Genomic DNA, 13,668 nt, shown 5'->3' with positions numbered 1-13,668 from the left:
GTACAGCCCTGCTAAAACATTACTGATTTTGAATTGCTACAATGCAGAATCTTACTAGAAATACATTGAGACTATGGAGAGAGCCCATTCATAATATCAGTAAAATACTTCAACAAATATTAAATGCACACACTGAACACCTCCAAACTCCAACTCCCTCACACACATACACTGAACTATGGTATGTGTTAACTATATTATAGGCATTAATGCAAACACACCCCCATGTGTAATCGCCTCAAAACGTGGACACCATTTAGGATTATGAAAACATGGCTGTCTGAATCTATACTCAGTTGACATATCGAGGACATATTTCGCAAATACATTACACATGCAATTGTGGTCATTTACAAACCTCCTTCAATCGAGGATGGTCCCCATTGCAAAGAAGTCCACAGTTTAAATGTGAAAATGAGTATGAGTCCTCATTTGCTGGCAAACACCTACACAAATGTATGAAGTTAAAGTACATACCTGAACTGAATGTGTGAGTTGGCAGTTTCCCATCGCCATGTCCTTTGGGGAGTTCAAAGGTCAGCAATGTTCTTCCATATAAGCCAGTTGATTGGTTGCTAATGTGCAGCTTCAGCAGACAAACACCACGCCGCTGAAGCTCTTTGGAGGAGACATTTTCTAGTAAAGTACTGCAGAAGGGAATTAAAGAAAGTAATTTTGACAGGGTTTGTGGAAAAGAGGATCTAATGAAAAGACCAAAGCAAAAGAGAGATCAAATAAAAAACATCAATGTACCAAAATGTTCAGCCACATGTGCACTACCTGCCAATTTATCAGCCTTTATTGAAGTACTATCTTGACTGGTTACAAAGAGGGCTATATATCATGCACTGAACCAATCAGAGATGTGGTAAGAATGTTCAGTTATATGCTAAGAGATCTGAAAGCTCTATTTTGATTGGTTACTCAGATGATTATATCATGTAACTAACCAATCAGAGGTACTGTGAGAAAGGCAGTAATGCCCACAGGTTAGATAAACATACATTGTATACACTATACAGGGTGTCCCAGAATGATTTGTACCGTGTTTGCGAAAATAACTAAAAATAGAAGACGGGCAGTGTATATATTTTTGATACCAGCATTATAATGTTGGACATGTCTCCTACTTATTCTGTTAATTTCAGCACGCTACCTTTATTTGTTTTGGCGTGGCATGCAATAATGTAAAATCGATGAAAAACGACTCGCATACCTTTGAAAAATGGCACGATACGATTAAATGAAGAACGTGGGATGTTTGGCACAGCATTTCGATGACAACTACTGTTGGGGTTGGGCCTTAAAGCTTGCCGGACAGCGGCAATGTTCGCTCAAGTTCTTACAGTCTTACGAGCACCTGAAGCTTCACTCTGCCGATTCCTGACAGTTCCGTGCTTCGTCAAACTTCTTTACGTTATACACTATCGTCTAATTAATCTTCTTTGCGTCTCAACATAGCTGCCGGTTTGCCAGTAAGTTTTGAAAGAAATCCACGTTGCTGCACAGTAAATTGAGGAGCCGTCTTTTCTGTACCACAAGCAGTTCGATCTCTGCAAGCATTTCAAATGACATGGACATCACACCACAATAACTATATTTAAAACTACCGCCAAAGAGAGAATGGGATTAGGCCACACATCCTTAATTCCATATAATGCTTGCTTCGTAGCGTCATAAATAATAGATAGATATCGGCTATTAAGTGGAAATATGAACAGGGCACAACCAAAATACCTGCATAACTTTTTCTAAATAACTTTGTGCTGAACGGTTAGTAATGTTAAAGATTTTCAAAATAGGTTGCGTTGTCAAAACTTAGAATTCACCATTTTTACGCAATCTTCTATAACATCTACTAGAAACATCAAATTTTTAAAATCTAAAAAAATCTGAGAAAGCTAAATATATGTATAACTTAAAATGCAAAACAATATGACCATTCAACATGCCCTTCATACCTAAAAAATTCCATCTTTCACGGTACAGATCATTCTGGGACACCCTGTAGTTGCCAGAAGAGATCAACTTAAAACGTCACTTCTGCATGATCTCTTGTCAATCAGACCCAATATGACATACTGTGCAGGTCTGTAATTAATCACATCACGCTTCTGTCCAGACATCGGGCGCAACATTCTGAGTTTGTCTCTGCTGGTGACTCTAGCAAAGACACACATCATTCAAGCAATAAAGCAATAATTAGGACTGAAATTCCTGACACAGAACAAAGGTAGGACAGAGCCAAGCATCCTCAAACTTAGCTTGCCAGTTATGAAAGTGGATGGATTCATTGCACATCTTCCTGGGAGCTGTATGATGTAATGGTCACATTATGACTGAGCAAGGCTTTTTTCCCATGGGAGAAGTCTGCCAGCTCCCAGACACCCCTGGGAATTTTTGCGGAACATTGATTGTCCAGACGCTTTTTGTGCTCAGATACTGCAAAATTAAAAATGAACAAATCATGCATGTGTCTCAAATTATTTACTATGCAGGTCAACACATTCTGCATGTTTTGGGTGTTCAGGAGAATGTGTTCTCCCACAATACATGTAGGTACACCACTAATCTCACCTTGACTCTTCTATTTCTGCTTCTCTCTCTAAAGCTAACAACTCATTTTGCTTGGTGACAAATTCTTGCACTGCCATATAGGATCATTAGTCTGGACTCCTGTATCTATTAAAATATAAAAATAATAACAATAATATTGGAGATCTGAAATGAAAGGTTTACAATCTGATTCTGACATTTTTTTTACTGTACCGGTATAACAGTTGAAAAACCAGGCTAGTGCAAAGTGCAAACATTTGAACTGAAAACTATTTCAGCCTCAGGACTTCAGAATGTGACCTAGAGTCATTTGTCCATCATTTCCATATGTTCATTCTAGTGATAGAGAATTGAATGGTGCACCTAGAGCACAACAGAAATCAGCATAAAAGTTAAAAGTAACTCTTATAAACAACTCTAGAAAAGGGTTAAGGGAGTACTACACCTAACACCCCTAGTCAATTGTGTGCCTATTTTTGAATAAAAAAAAAAAATTATAGCACATTGTTGACAAGTAAGATATGTATATTATAGGGGCAAGGACTACAACTACTGTACTGAAAATTCAGCAACACAAACCAAGTAGTTATTGATTTATTGATCAAATACTTGTTTTCTCTCATTTTTGACTGTAACTCCACTGTGTTCTGTGCTGAAATAAAATTTCCAGTGCAGTAGTTGTAGTCTTATCCCCAATAATATATACATATCTTACTTGTCCCAACTGCGCTATAATTTTTGAGAAAAATGCAAAAATAGGCATACAATTGGTCAGGGGTGTACTAGTTCTAGACTGCTGTCCTCATTCGTCAACCATCTTGTCACTATGAAGCATACGAGTGCATGCACAGTATAGGCGAGTGATGGAATTAGTCAAGTTCATTCATGAAATATATTGTGACTTGTGTGTTAAAATTAGATGCGCTGTCCAGTGGTTTCCATTATTGTGCTATCGGCTTTTACGTGTAAAATGTGGTACCCATTTTTTTTCTATCTTTTCTGTATCTGTATCTATTGTTTCACATACAAACACCATCTCTGGTTGTCATGGTCATGTGGGGGTCATGTTGGAACCATTGGAGTATGTAAGAAATATTCATTAATGTGACTGAAGCAATGCTGCAATTTCTATGTTTGTACTGAGCATTTTCTGACACGGAGACTTCTACAAATTCGTCCAAAGGTATGTTAACCAAAGCCTGAGGGTGGGGATCGCATTTTTAACTTAATCCTTCGAGTTGAGGTCAACTAAAAAGTAGACCATTTTGAGGGCTGTAATTGGTGTACACATGTCACGTTTTGAACATAGTAAAATGCAACCATACAATACATTCTTCTTCTTCTTATATGTGCATACCTCAATATTGAGTTTTGTTGCACGGGCTTATTATGTGTACAGGTTATCTATGCACAATCCTGGAACCTAGGATCGATTGTAGATATCAAAACCGGGAATGGTCCTTCTCTTTTCGAATAGCTCTAACACTTAACATGCACAGTGGTTGACTCTTCCTGTACACGGGACAAACAGCTTTACATGACCTCCGAACCACGAGACGTCGCACATACATGTACACTTACCTATATCTGCACGTGCTAAGCAGTGTATGGGGGCGAGAGGACATTCTACAATTTTATTCTGTAAAGTAACTGAACTGTGAACACAATTGTAGGATTTCAAACCTTAGGGAACATGTTGGGAGAGGAAGAGAATTCTCACCTAAAAGCTAAGGCAAGCCAAAGGCTCGAACCCTCGCCGATCATAATCTCCCGGCCGACAGCGCAACACCTTTGGCTTAACCTAGTACAACAAGTCATACCTTGAATATTTTTTCAATCTGAATTTTATCCTTTCTAGATATGACTGCTTTTTCTGTGAATTTGCGTAAATTCCCGATGTCATGATATGTGCGCCACGTTTTTTAAGCTCTGCGATTGCCGATTACAATAGACGAACTGACGAGAGCAACTGGTAAACAGCGAACCTGTACAGTACCGGGCTACAATGTACTATACAATTGCATGGTGCATGGGTGACGTGTATTTTCAATGTAAAATGCCTACATGTATACGGTGATCCACCCAAATAAAAAAATCACCGTATATACTATAGATCCCTGTACCGTCATGACCGTACTAGGCTTAACCTCTCGGCCATCTCGTAGGTATGCTAGGTGAATTCTAATTTGCCATCAAACTGCATCATTTTATATATCAAATTAAAGCTCTTGAGTAAACAAAGCCAACACTGAAAACCTTTTTTTCATAGCACTTTCCGTAGCAAAGTTACATCTTGTCAAAGATTGACTTTCATCAAAAAGATTCAGGTAGCAAAATTCCCCAAAACGGCATTTCGGGGGTGTTTCTAGATCTTAGTCTCATGGCGATAGCAGCTTTTTTTAATGGAACTGCTATCAAAATCCCTCTAAAATTCCATGTGCGACTTGATTATCACCATAAAAAATCATATATTTGGGTCAAGTGAAGTATAGAACACATTGTCACATATTTATGTAGGTTTCCTTCACCGACCTATTCTCGAAAAAAATTCAAATTTCTATGTAAATATGCATTGTGTTTGGGCCCCGGTCTCGGCGAATTTCGCTGACTAGCAAATGTTTTAATTTAACTGAGGTTTGCCTTTGTATTCGCCTGGGATACCTACATCTCGCACGCCCTCGCCGCACAGCCCAGGCTATTTGCTGAAACAATCTAGATTATTTTAGCCTTATTTGCTGTCCGGAACCAGACATAATATAGAGACATTTTGAATAAAAATTTATAGGACAGTCAAACTGTCGTTTCGCGTTAAAATATTTTGATACATTCATGTCATGACCTGTCCAATTTGGTAAAAATCAATCCAACTTCATTAACATGATTCATGAACATGTCCAAACCAATTCCTCCATTTTTGATATTTACTCACACTTGCCGAAAACAAAGATCAATTGTAACTAATCAGGATATTACAGCTTACTCTTACGTTTGTTTCCAGAACATTTACCTAGCTAGAAAATCCCTAAATGGTGTTGTTTTTCTACCTGAAAATTAGAGTTTTTGTCCAGTTCCGTGCAATTCGTTCGCTGTATCTCGGTAATGAAAGCTCGTCACCCAAGTTCTGCCTTACGGATGCATCACACTAAAACTAGTAAATCGCTCTAAAATCTACTGACATATCAAAGGGGCTGCCATTTTTTTTTTTTTTTTTTGGGGGGCATGAATATACGGTAATAGAATTTTGTATACCAAAAGGGGGTCATAATTTTTACACCAAAAATAATGACATATTGTAACCGAGGTATAGGTGCGTTAATAATTAAATTAAATTAAAAAAATTAAATTAAATTAAATTAAATTAAATTAAATTAAATTAAATTAAATTAAATTAAATTAAATTAAATTAAATTAAATTAAATTAAATTAAATTAATAATGAAAAACTATTTAAAAGATTATAAGTATATGCTTACTATTGATATATTGGCGTTGATAGTAGATTTCATATATCGAAGACGAAAAAATATTTGATAAAACAGTGATTGTATTGACTGCAAATCAGTGGCGGCGCTACAGGGGGCAAGGGGAATTTCCCCCAATATTTTCATTCCCCCAGTTTTCCCCCACACTTTTAAGACAAAACCCCAAAACTTATGTTAATTTCTACTTTTTTGTGGCAATTGTACGCAAAATTTGTTGATTTTCCCCACCTGAAATTCCCTTTGCCCCCCCCACCCCCATGCCCCCCGAAAAAAATCCTGGTGCCGCCACTGCTGCTGATAGCGATATTGATGAAGTAGTATAAATCAGCTGACCTGATATCGACGATGAAGAACTATTTGACAAATTATATGAATAAGCTGATGTTTTGCGCCTACTGCTGATATTGGAGTTGAAAAGAAGCAAATTTCAATTACCCTTAGACAGAGAAAACCAAAAAGGACAATGACACGATTGTTTTGCTAATCATGATGGCAATCAAACAAGTCACCATTTATTATGCACTTGGAATTTGTTTCCGAATCAACACCAATTAAGGAAATTTTGCATATTTGAACGTGTTCATAACGTTTTCCTACGCCTTTTTAGGGCGTAATATAGAAACGGTGCCCAAAATATCTGTGCCAAAAATTGCTTGCCCCCTTTCGACCTGCCAAAAATCGCTTGACCCCCCTTTAGACCAGCCAAAAAATGCTTGCCCCCCTATAATCCCCCCCCCCGGTACACATAATTATTGCACCACCCCTAACATATAATATCCTGGCTGAGACCCACAAAGGTATATAAACTACTGGTGCATACAATTCAAGATCTCAGAGGGTGAATATCCCTGGATTCCTACCAGGCGTATATGTGACCTGGAAGTTACAATGGATAAAGGATTACTGTGAAATACTCGTATAATGTGCATACATATCATTGTAATTCAAGAAAAGAATATCTCAAAATCCAAGTCTCCAATTAACTATGGAGATAGTAAAGAAAAAAGGCAACATACATTTGCACAATTATAACCTTATTATATTGCGACACCTTTTATCTTTGAAGATATCATTATCTTTGAAGATCTATGAAAGCTTTCTCTGAAATACCTATGGCACCTGAGATAATTAAATTACAATTAAATAAGCTAATTAGTTAAGATATAAACCCAACTATATTTCCATTTTGCTTGTAGATCTGTGGAAGTTTCTCCCTCTAAGGTACTCTTATATAACCTATTTAACTAGTATCTTGCAAATAACTTTTAATGTAAACGATTTCCTTCTCACATGTGCTCCTATGCTTCGAAAAAGTTGAGGAACATTTTAACGATATCATGCTAATAAAACACAATTGATAATTCATCACTCTATTAATTTTGTTTTCTCTTTCTATAACTCTTTTGTATGCAATCTTACTAACTTTTCCATAAAGTTACATATATCTTTTCATTTAACTATTACATTCAAGACTTTTTCTTCCTTGCACGGGTTTACCAAAACTCTATTGATATAATATTAGATATTTTTCACCAACAACATACCCTTATATATAAAGGGAGTGGTGGGTGGGAAATTTTTCCCGATGTTGCTTGTTTGATTGCTAATCAACAATGATAATCAAAACATGATAGCGCCCCAACGTTATCACGAGACGGAGACTCCCATTGGTTCATGGTCCCTGCCAACAATAACAACAACTGCCCAACAATGACCGACCTGGAACAATGGAATCATCCCTTTTCTCAGCATGGGTAAAATGAGTTTTACTTTTACTGCGCCTTGTAAAACTGAATTAATAAACGGTGTTAAAGAACTATTTGATTGATTATAAGTTAGCGATCTTCTGCTGATATCGGCGTTGATGAAGTAGTTTTTATTTTAATAAATCAGCTAAGCTGTTATTGAAGATAAAGAACTATTTGATTAATTGTAAGTTAGGGATCTTGATGAAGTAGTTTTATTTTAATAAATCAGCTAAGCTGTTATTGAAGATGAAGAACTATTCGATTGATTATAAGTTAGCGATCTTCTGCTGATATCGGCGTTGATGAAGTAGTTTTTATTTTAATAAATCAGCTAAGCTGTTATTGAAGATGAAGAACTATTGATTGAACATACTAAGTTATGATATGCCTACTGCTGATATAAACATTGATGAAGTGGATTTCATCAGCTAAACTGATATCGGTGTTGAAGAACTATTGAGTAAATACATCTAAGCTATTATATCTACTGCTGACACCCTACTTGTTTTTAGCTTTTTATCGAGGACAGAGAAAAATAGAGGATAGGCGAAGGAGAAGTATTAGTAGAAAGTAACTCAAAAGTGTTTGTCTAAATTTGAACGGTGAGTCGTATAGCTAGTCCACACATTGTAGCTCATTGTTACATCGATAGTAGATATTCGATAATAACAACATCTTTCAAGTTATTCACTAATAGTTTTATCACAGACCTGCAGATCAGTGAACAGCAAATTGAGTAGTATTAGTTCTGTCGTCATGGTCGTGACCAGTTTTATCCGCTCTGGCAACATGTCAATAAATCGAGACCATCACATCAAGCTATGTTTCAGAACATGAGTCAACGTAAGAAAGGACTGAATTCAACGAGGAAAGCCTAAAAAGCCTTTTAAACCACGGACAACTTTGGCTAACCTACGAAATGAAATAAAACTTTCGCAACATAGGAGCTGCTCGAACAATACGCTTCAATTAATGCGAATTTGCAACAAAACTACACACTTACAAACTTTCATCATGGAAAAACTGGTAGAATTTGTAGATGCGTTACCATGGTTATTTATTTATTTATTATTTATTTATTAGACTTCATCACTGGTACTGGTACATAATTATTGCACATCAAAAATTAGACAAATATAAATATAAAAGCATTTATTTTTTTTAAACATGTTAAAAGACCAGCGAATAGGCTGGGATAAACAGGTGTAAATTCACCTCTAGAACCATCCCACCTAGGAAATACCTAAATAAAATGGAAAAAAGAATGGAATGCCAGAGGCAAGACCTTAAATGGGCCTACAATTGGGGCACCGGCAAGTAGAAAACCAAGTGCGGGTATCAGAAGGAACAAATTTGGAATAAAATTGAGACTTCAAAAAATCCAGAGCTTGATATTTGAAAGGAGAAATGGAATTGGATAATCTGGTTTCCAGAGGCAGCTGGTTCCACAAGGGAACAATGCGGTTGAAGTATGATTGTTTGTGGGATTCAGTCTTACACCTCTGAAAAGATAACATAAGAGGATCTGCAGAGAGCCTAGTGGTGGGATGGTTCTGTTGGTTTTACTTTTAAAACAGCAAACTTATCTACATCTAAATCATATTGCCCCAACTTGCATCTATGAAAAAGCCAAGATCACCGAGTTCCTTCTGGATGATAGTGGAAGAAGGTTAAGACTGGTTAACCGCTCTTTATAGTCCTTGTCAGGATAGTGCATAATGAATTTGGTAGCCCGTCTTTGGACACCTTCAATAAGCTGGACATTTTGTTTTGAAGTCCCGCTCCAAAGACAGCTACCATACTCAAGGTCACTCCTGACAAGGGCAGTATCAAGAGTCTTAGTCACTTTAACTGGTGCATTAAAACCAACTGTTCGCATGATCATCCCCATCTTTCTGTTGCTCTTTTTGACCACTTGTTTAACATGAATACTCCAGTCAAGCCTGTTTGAAACATTAACACCAAGATCTTTAATGGCATCAATTTTCTCAAGGGTAATACCATTCATCTTATAAGCAAATTGAACTTGATTTATGCGCCTGGACATGGTAATAACCTGACATTTTGAGGGATGGAAGTTGAGGTCCCACATCAGACTCCAATTATACAAGGCATCCAAGTCTGATTGCAGTAGCTTACAATCGGAAGTACTGCTAATGTTTTTGTAACACTTGGAATCATCCGCAAAAAGAAAAACATTTGCATGTTTGGCAACGCTGGGCAAGTCGTTAATATAAAGAACAAAAAGCAAAGGTCCCAAGATCGAACCTTGAGGGACACCTGAAATGACAGGGAGCCAGTCAGAGTTTACCCCATCAACAACCACTCTCTGCTCCCGTCCAGTAAGGTACGCACTAAACCAATTTAGGAGGTTGGAATGCATACCAAAAGATTGTATTTTGTGTAAAAGAAGTTTGTGGGAGACGCTGTCGAAAGCTTTTGAAAAATCAAGATAAATCATATCGACTTGCCCAGCATTGTCCATAGCAGCACTAACCTCATGAAAAACGGTAAGGAGTTGAGTAGTAGTTGACCGTCCCTTAATAAAACCATGCTGAAGATGATGTAACTTGGACTTTATTTCAGGGAAGATAACATTATAAATGGCCCTTTCCATTACCTTGCCGCATATACATAAAAGTGAAACTGGACGATAGTTACCAACTTTTTGCTTATCAGATTTTTTATAGACTGGAATTACATTGGCCTTCAACCAATCACTGGGTAAATTACCTGAATCAATTGACATATTAAAAATATGACAAAGGGGAGATGCAATTTGGTTAGCACATTCCTTTAAGACACGCGGAGATATGCCATCAGGTCCAACAGCCTTAGTAACATCCAGATTTTTCAGAATGTCAAGCACATTATCAACCTGAAGGGATTCATGTTGGAAAATTGGCAAGTGGAGAAGACAGAAGGAAAGTTTTGGGGAATCCAAACCACCTGACGATCCATTGGCGCGACTTATGGATTACCTTGATTGCGTAACTGCTGTTGTCATATATGATACAGAAGAAATGTAATTTTTACGAAACTAGCTACATAAACTACCGTAATGTGGTTGGAATAGGTCTGGAAGCACTTTTGTTCAAATATGGTTTATAATCGTCCGCTTGAATATTACAACGCGTTTTGTAAAGAAACGTCGTGCGGTGATAGCGGTGTTGCGTTCTACAATTTATCCATTCCCTGCCTGCTTATGCGGTGCATGAAAGAGGAGGCGAGTGTCCTCTGGAGAAAAAGCTGGACAATGATACTGCTAAAAAAGAAACGCTGACCCTGAAGGAAATCAGCATACACAACAGAATGGATGACAAGGAACTATTGGAAACCAATGGAGTACTTTAAGCATGCTAAGTGCGTGGGCCAGGATGGAAATATCGAAGTACGCCATGTACGCCGGGAAGTCAAGACTAAAACACAGTCATTCTTTTTCTGTAACATCCTTTAGTCTCCATTATTTAAGAACGGTAACCATGACAACTGATCTGTTGTTAAATATGTGAGTAGAATTGAACTATGACAATAGAATTAAAATGTTAATTCTGTGACTTTGACAGAGATCAAGAATAATATACATTGCACTAAAAAATTAAGAGCGCATGAAATCTTTGAAATGGCAAACTGATAGCTAACAATTTTATGGACTAGCTTCGTCAGCACACTTTCTGGAACGAATTTTGATGCGAGATCGAATAAACATCTGCGATGTCAACAAACAGTTCTTACTTGCTAAAACACATTTAGTTAACCCGAATCTAAACCTGATCATGTTATGACAATTTGATTACCTGGGACATCTACGCAAACATCGCGTTAAGAATCGTTATAGCCTATTACATTTTACTTGTGTCTGACACATATACCATGTATACACGTCCACCCCACATCCTCCCACTCCACCCCGTTCCTACACTCTCTCACCATGCTTACACAAAAGAACCCTAAATCCGACACGTAAAATTCAATCAGATTCAATACTCACAACCCAGCAAAAATGTTATTAAAACGTCATAAAAGCGTTTTGGTTTTGGTCAAAACGTTTTGATCAAAATTTTAATGTCGGATTCTATAAAAGTTATGAACACTACAAAAATGTTATCAAAATATTATTGCAAAATAGTTTTTGCAAAGAAGTAAGAATGTTTACATCTTGTTTTCAAAAATGTTTTCTGAATGGTGTTTTAAAAAACGTTTTCTCTCTCACTCTTTTCTCTCTTCACAAAGGTGACGCCATCTACTTCTATCAAAAACCAAACATGTTGTACCATACATTCCGTGTGATGAAACATTCTTCACATCATTTGTCCAAGATGTTGATGGACGTCCCCTTCCACGATGACCTTCCGCGGCTCCCTAAAGAATCTGCTTCTCAACTCCACCATCCTTCTTACGATGTGGCCAACTAAAGTAGCGCAATTTCCTCTCAATGATGGACTTTCTGATGTTTAAGTCTGTGCCAATCTTATTTAGGACCCAGACTTTGTCTTCTTGGCTTTCCAAGATCATGAAGATACTCCCAACAGCCACCTATAGCACCACATCTCAAATACATCTATCCTCTACCTGTCATTCTTTGTCATTGCCCAGGATTCGCACCCGTATGTAGCAAATGAGAAGACTGTTGCACGAAGTAACCGTACATTGAGGTTGATTGATAAACAACTGCTCTTACAGTTCAAACATTTTATACCCTTTACCCATCATTTTTCTGTTAAATGTTTTGTGTTTGATTGATGGGAAATGTGCATTTTCTTAAATAATAACGTACGTGATAAATTGCATTTTTGAATAAGGGGTTATATGATTATCTTTTTCAATTTTGTTCGAACAAATTTGATGAACTTCTTTAATGTTCATTTTATTACTTTTACAACTCATCTCATTTTTACATATATCAATTGATTCACAGATCTGTAGTCTTACATTTTCCATGTTGTTCCTTTACAACTGACATTTAGTATAAGAAAGGACGTGCAATAATGTGCATTATTATAGCTTTGTTTATTTAATAATGCCTTTATATGGCGCATACAATTATACTTGTACAGACACTAAATTTTTATAGATCAATTGAATTAACACTTCGCATATTCAACGTTTTCGTACAGTTTTAAACGCATCTGATATTTAAATGATGACATTATAAGTATGCAACATTGAACGACTCGATCTACATCGTATTTGGGGCCGTAAAACCGTATGGTGTTAAACATCATCCTCTCAGTTGTTCATATAAGTCATCATGGAACTCAATTCTATATATGAAACGATGGAAAGTAACATGTCTACTGAAGCTGTGACTGAAGCAACTATGAAATTTGAACTTGATTTCAAGATAATATTCTTTTTATTTGTGACAGTGACTACATCCTTTTTGGGTACACTTGGCAATTTTCTTGTCATCGGTGCTCTTTTTACGCATAAGAAACTCAGAGTATTAGGTAATGTGTTTGTCGGCAATTTAGCAGTAGCTGACTTATGCATTTCTGCTCTAACCAACCCCTTTTCGGTAATGGCAGTTTTTAATGTATCACTTTACAAAAATTATCCAGAAGTATGTGAAACGTTAGCTGTTATTTGCACAATGAGTTGTATGTGCTCGATATTGAGTATGTCAGCGATTTCACTAAACAGGTATGTGGCAATATGTCACCATATCCACTACCACAAGATATATAACAAGAAAACAGTTCCCTTTATACTTGCTTCAATGTGGCTTTATTGTTTCATACTGGATCTGCCGATGATTTTGGGGCTGGGAAGACACGTATATAACGAAAAGGCGTATTTTTGCTCACTCGATCAGACGACGAACTATATATATAATAGATTTATCATATCACTCGGATTGTTTATTCCTATGAGTGTAACGGG

The 13,668-nt window shown here is 36.9% G+C and overlaps 1 protein-coding gene across 2 annotated transcripts in view; it reads right to left on the bottom strand.

Moving 5' to 3' along the window:
- LOC140137954 (DNA-binding protein SMUBP-2-like) overlaps positions 1 to 5,663 on the bottom strand; it is a 29,012-nt gene extending 23,349 nt beyond the window's left edge. The window contains exons 1-3 of one of the 2 annotated variants that reach the window (XM_072159766.1): positions 5,601 to 5,663; positions 2,578 to 2,682; positions 478 to 647 (exon numbers count right to left, since the gene is read on the bottom strand). In XM_072159766.1, the coding sequence (XP_072015867.1) occupies positions 478 to 647; positions 2,578 to 2,654 (247 nt within the window). In that variant the 5' untranslated portion in view covers positions 2,655 to 2,682; positions 5,601 to 5,663. Of the gene's footprint in view, positions 1 to 477; positions 648 to 2,577; positions 2,683 to 5,563 lie in introns of both variants that reach the window. The other variant, XM_072159765.1, reaches the window with a different exon arrangement.
- Between the last annotated feature and the right edge of the window lie 8,005 nt (positions 5,664 to 13,668).

Source organism: Amphiura filiformis, chromosome 17, assembly GCF_039555335.1.
Source record: "Amphiura filiformis chromosome 17, Afil_fr2py, whole genome shotgun sequence".
NCBI lineage: Eukaryota > Metazoa > Echinodermata > Ophiuroidea > Amphilepidida > Amphiuridae > Amphiura > Amphiura filiformis.
This window is presented reverse-complemented; position numbering and strand designations above follow the sequence as displayed.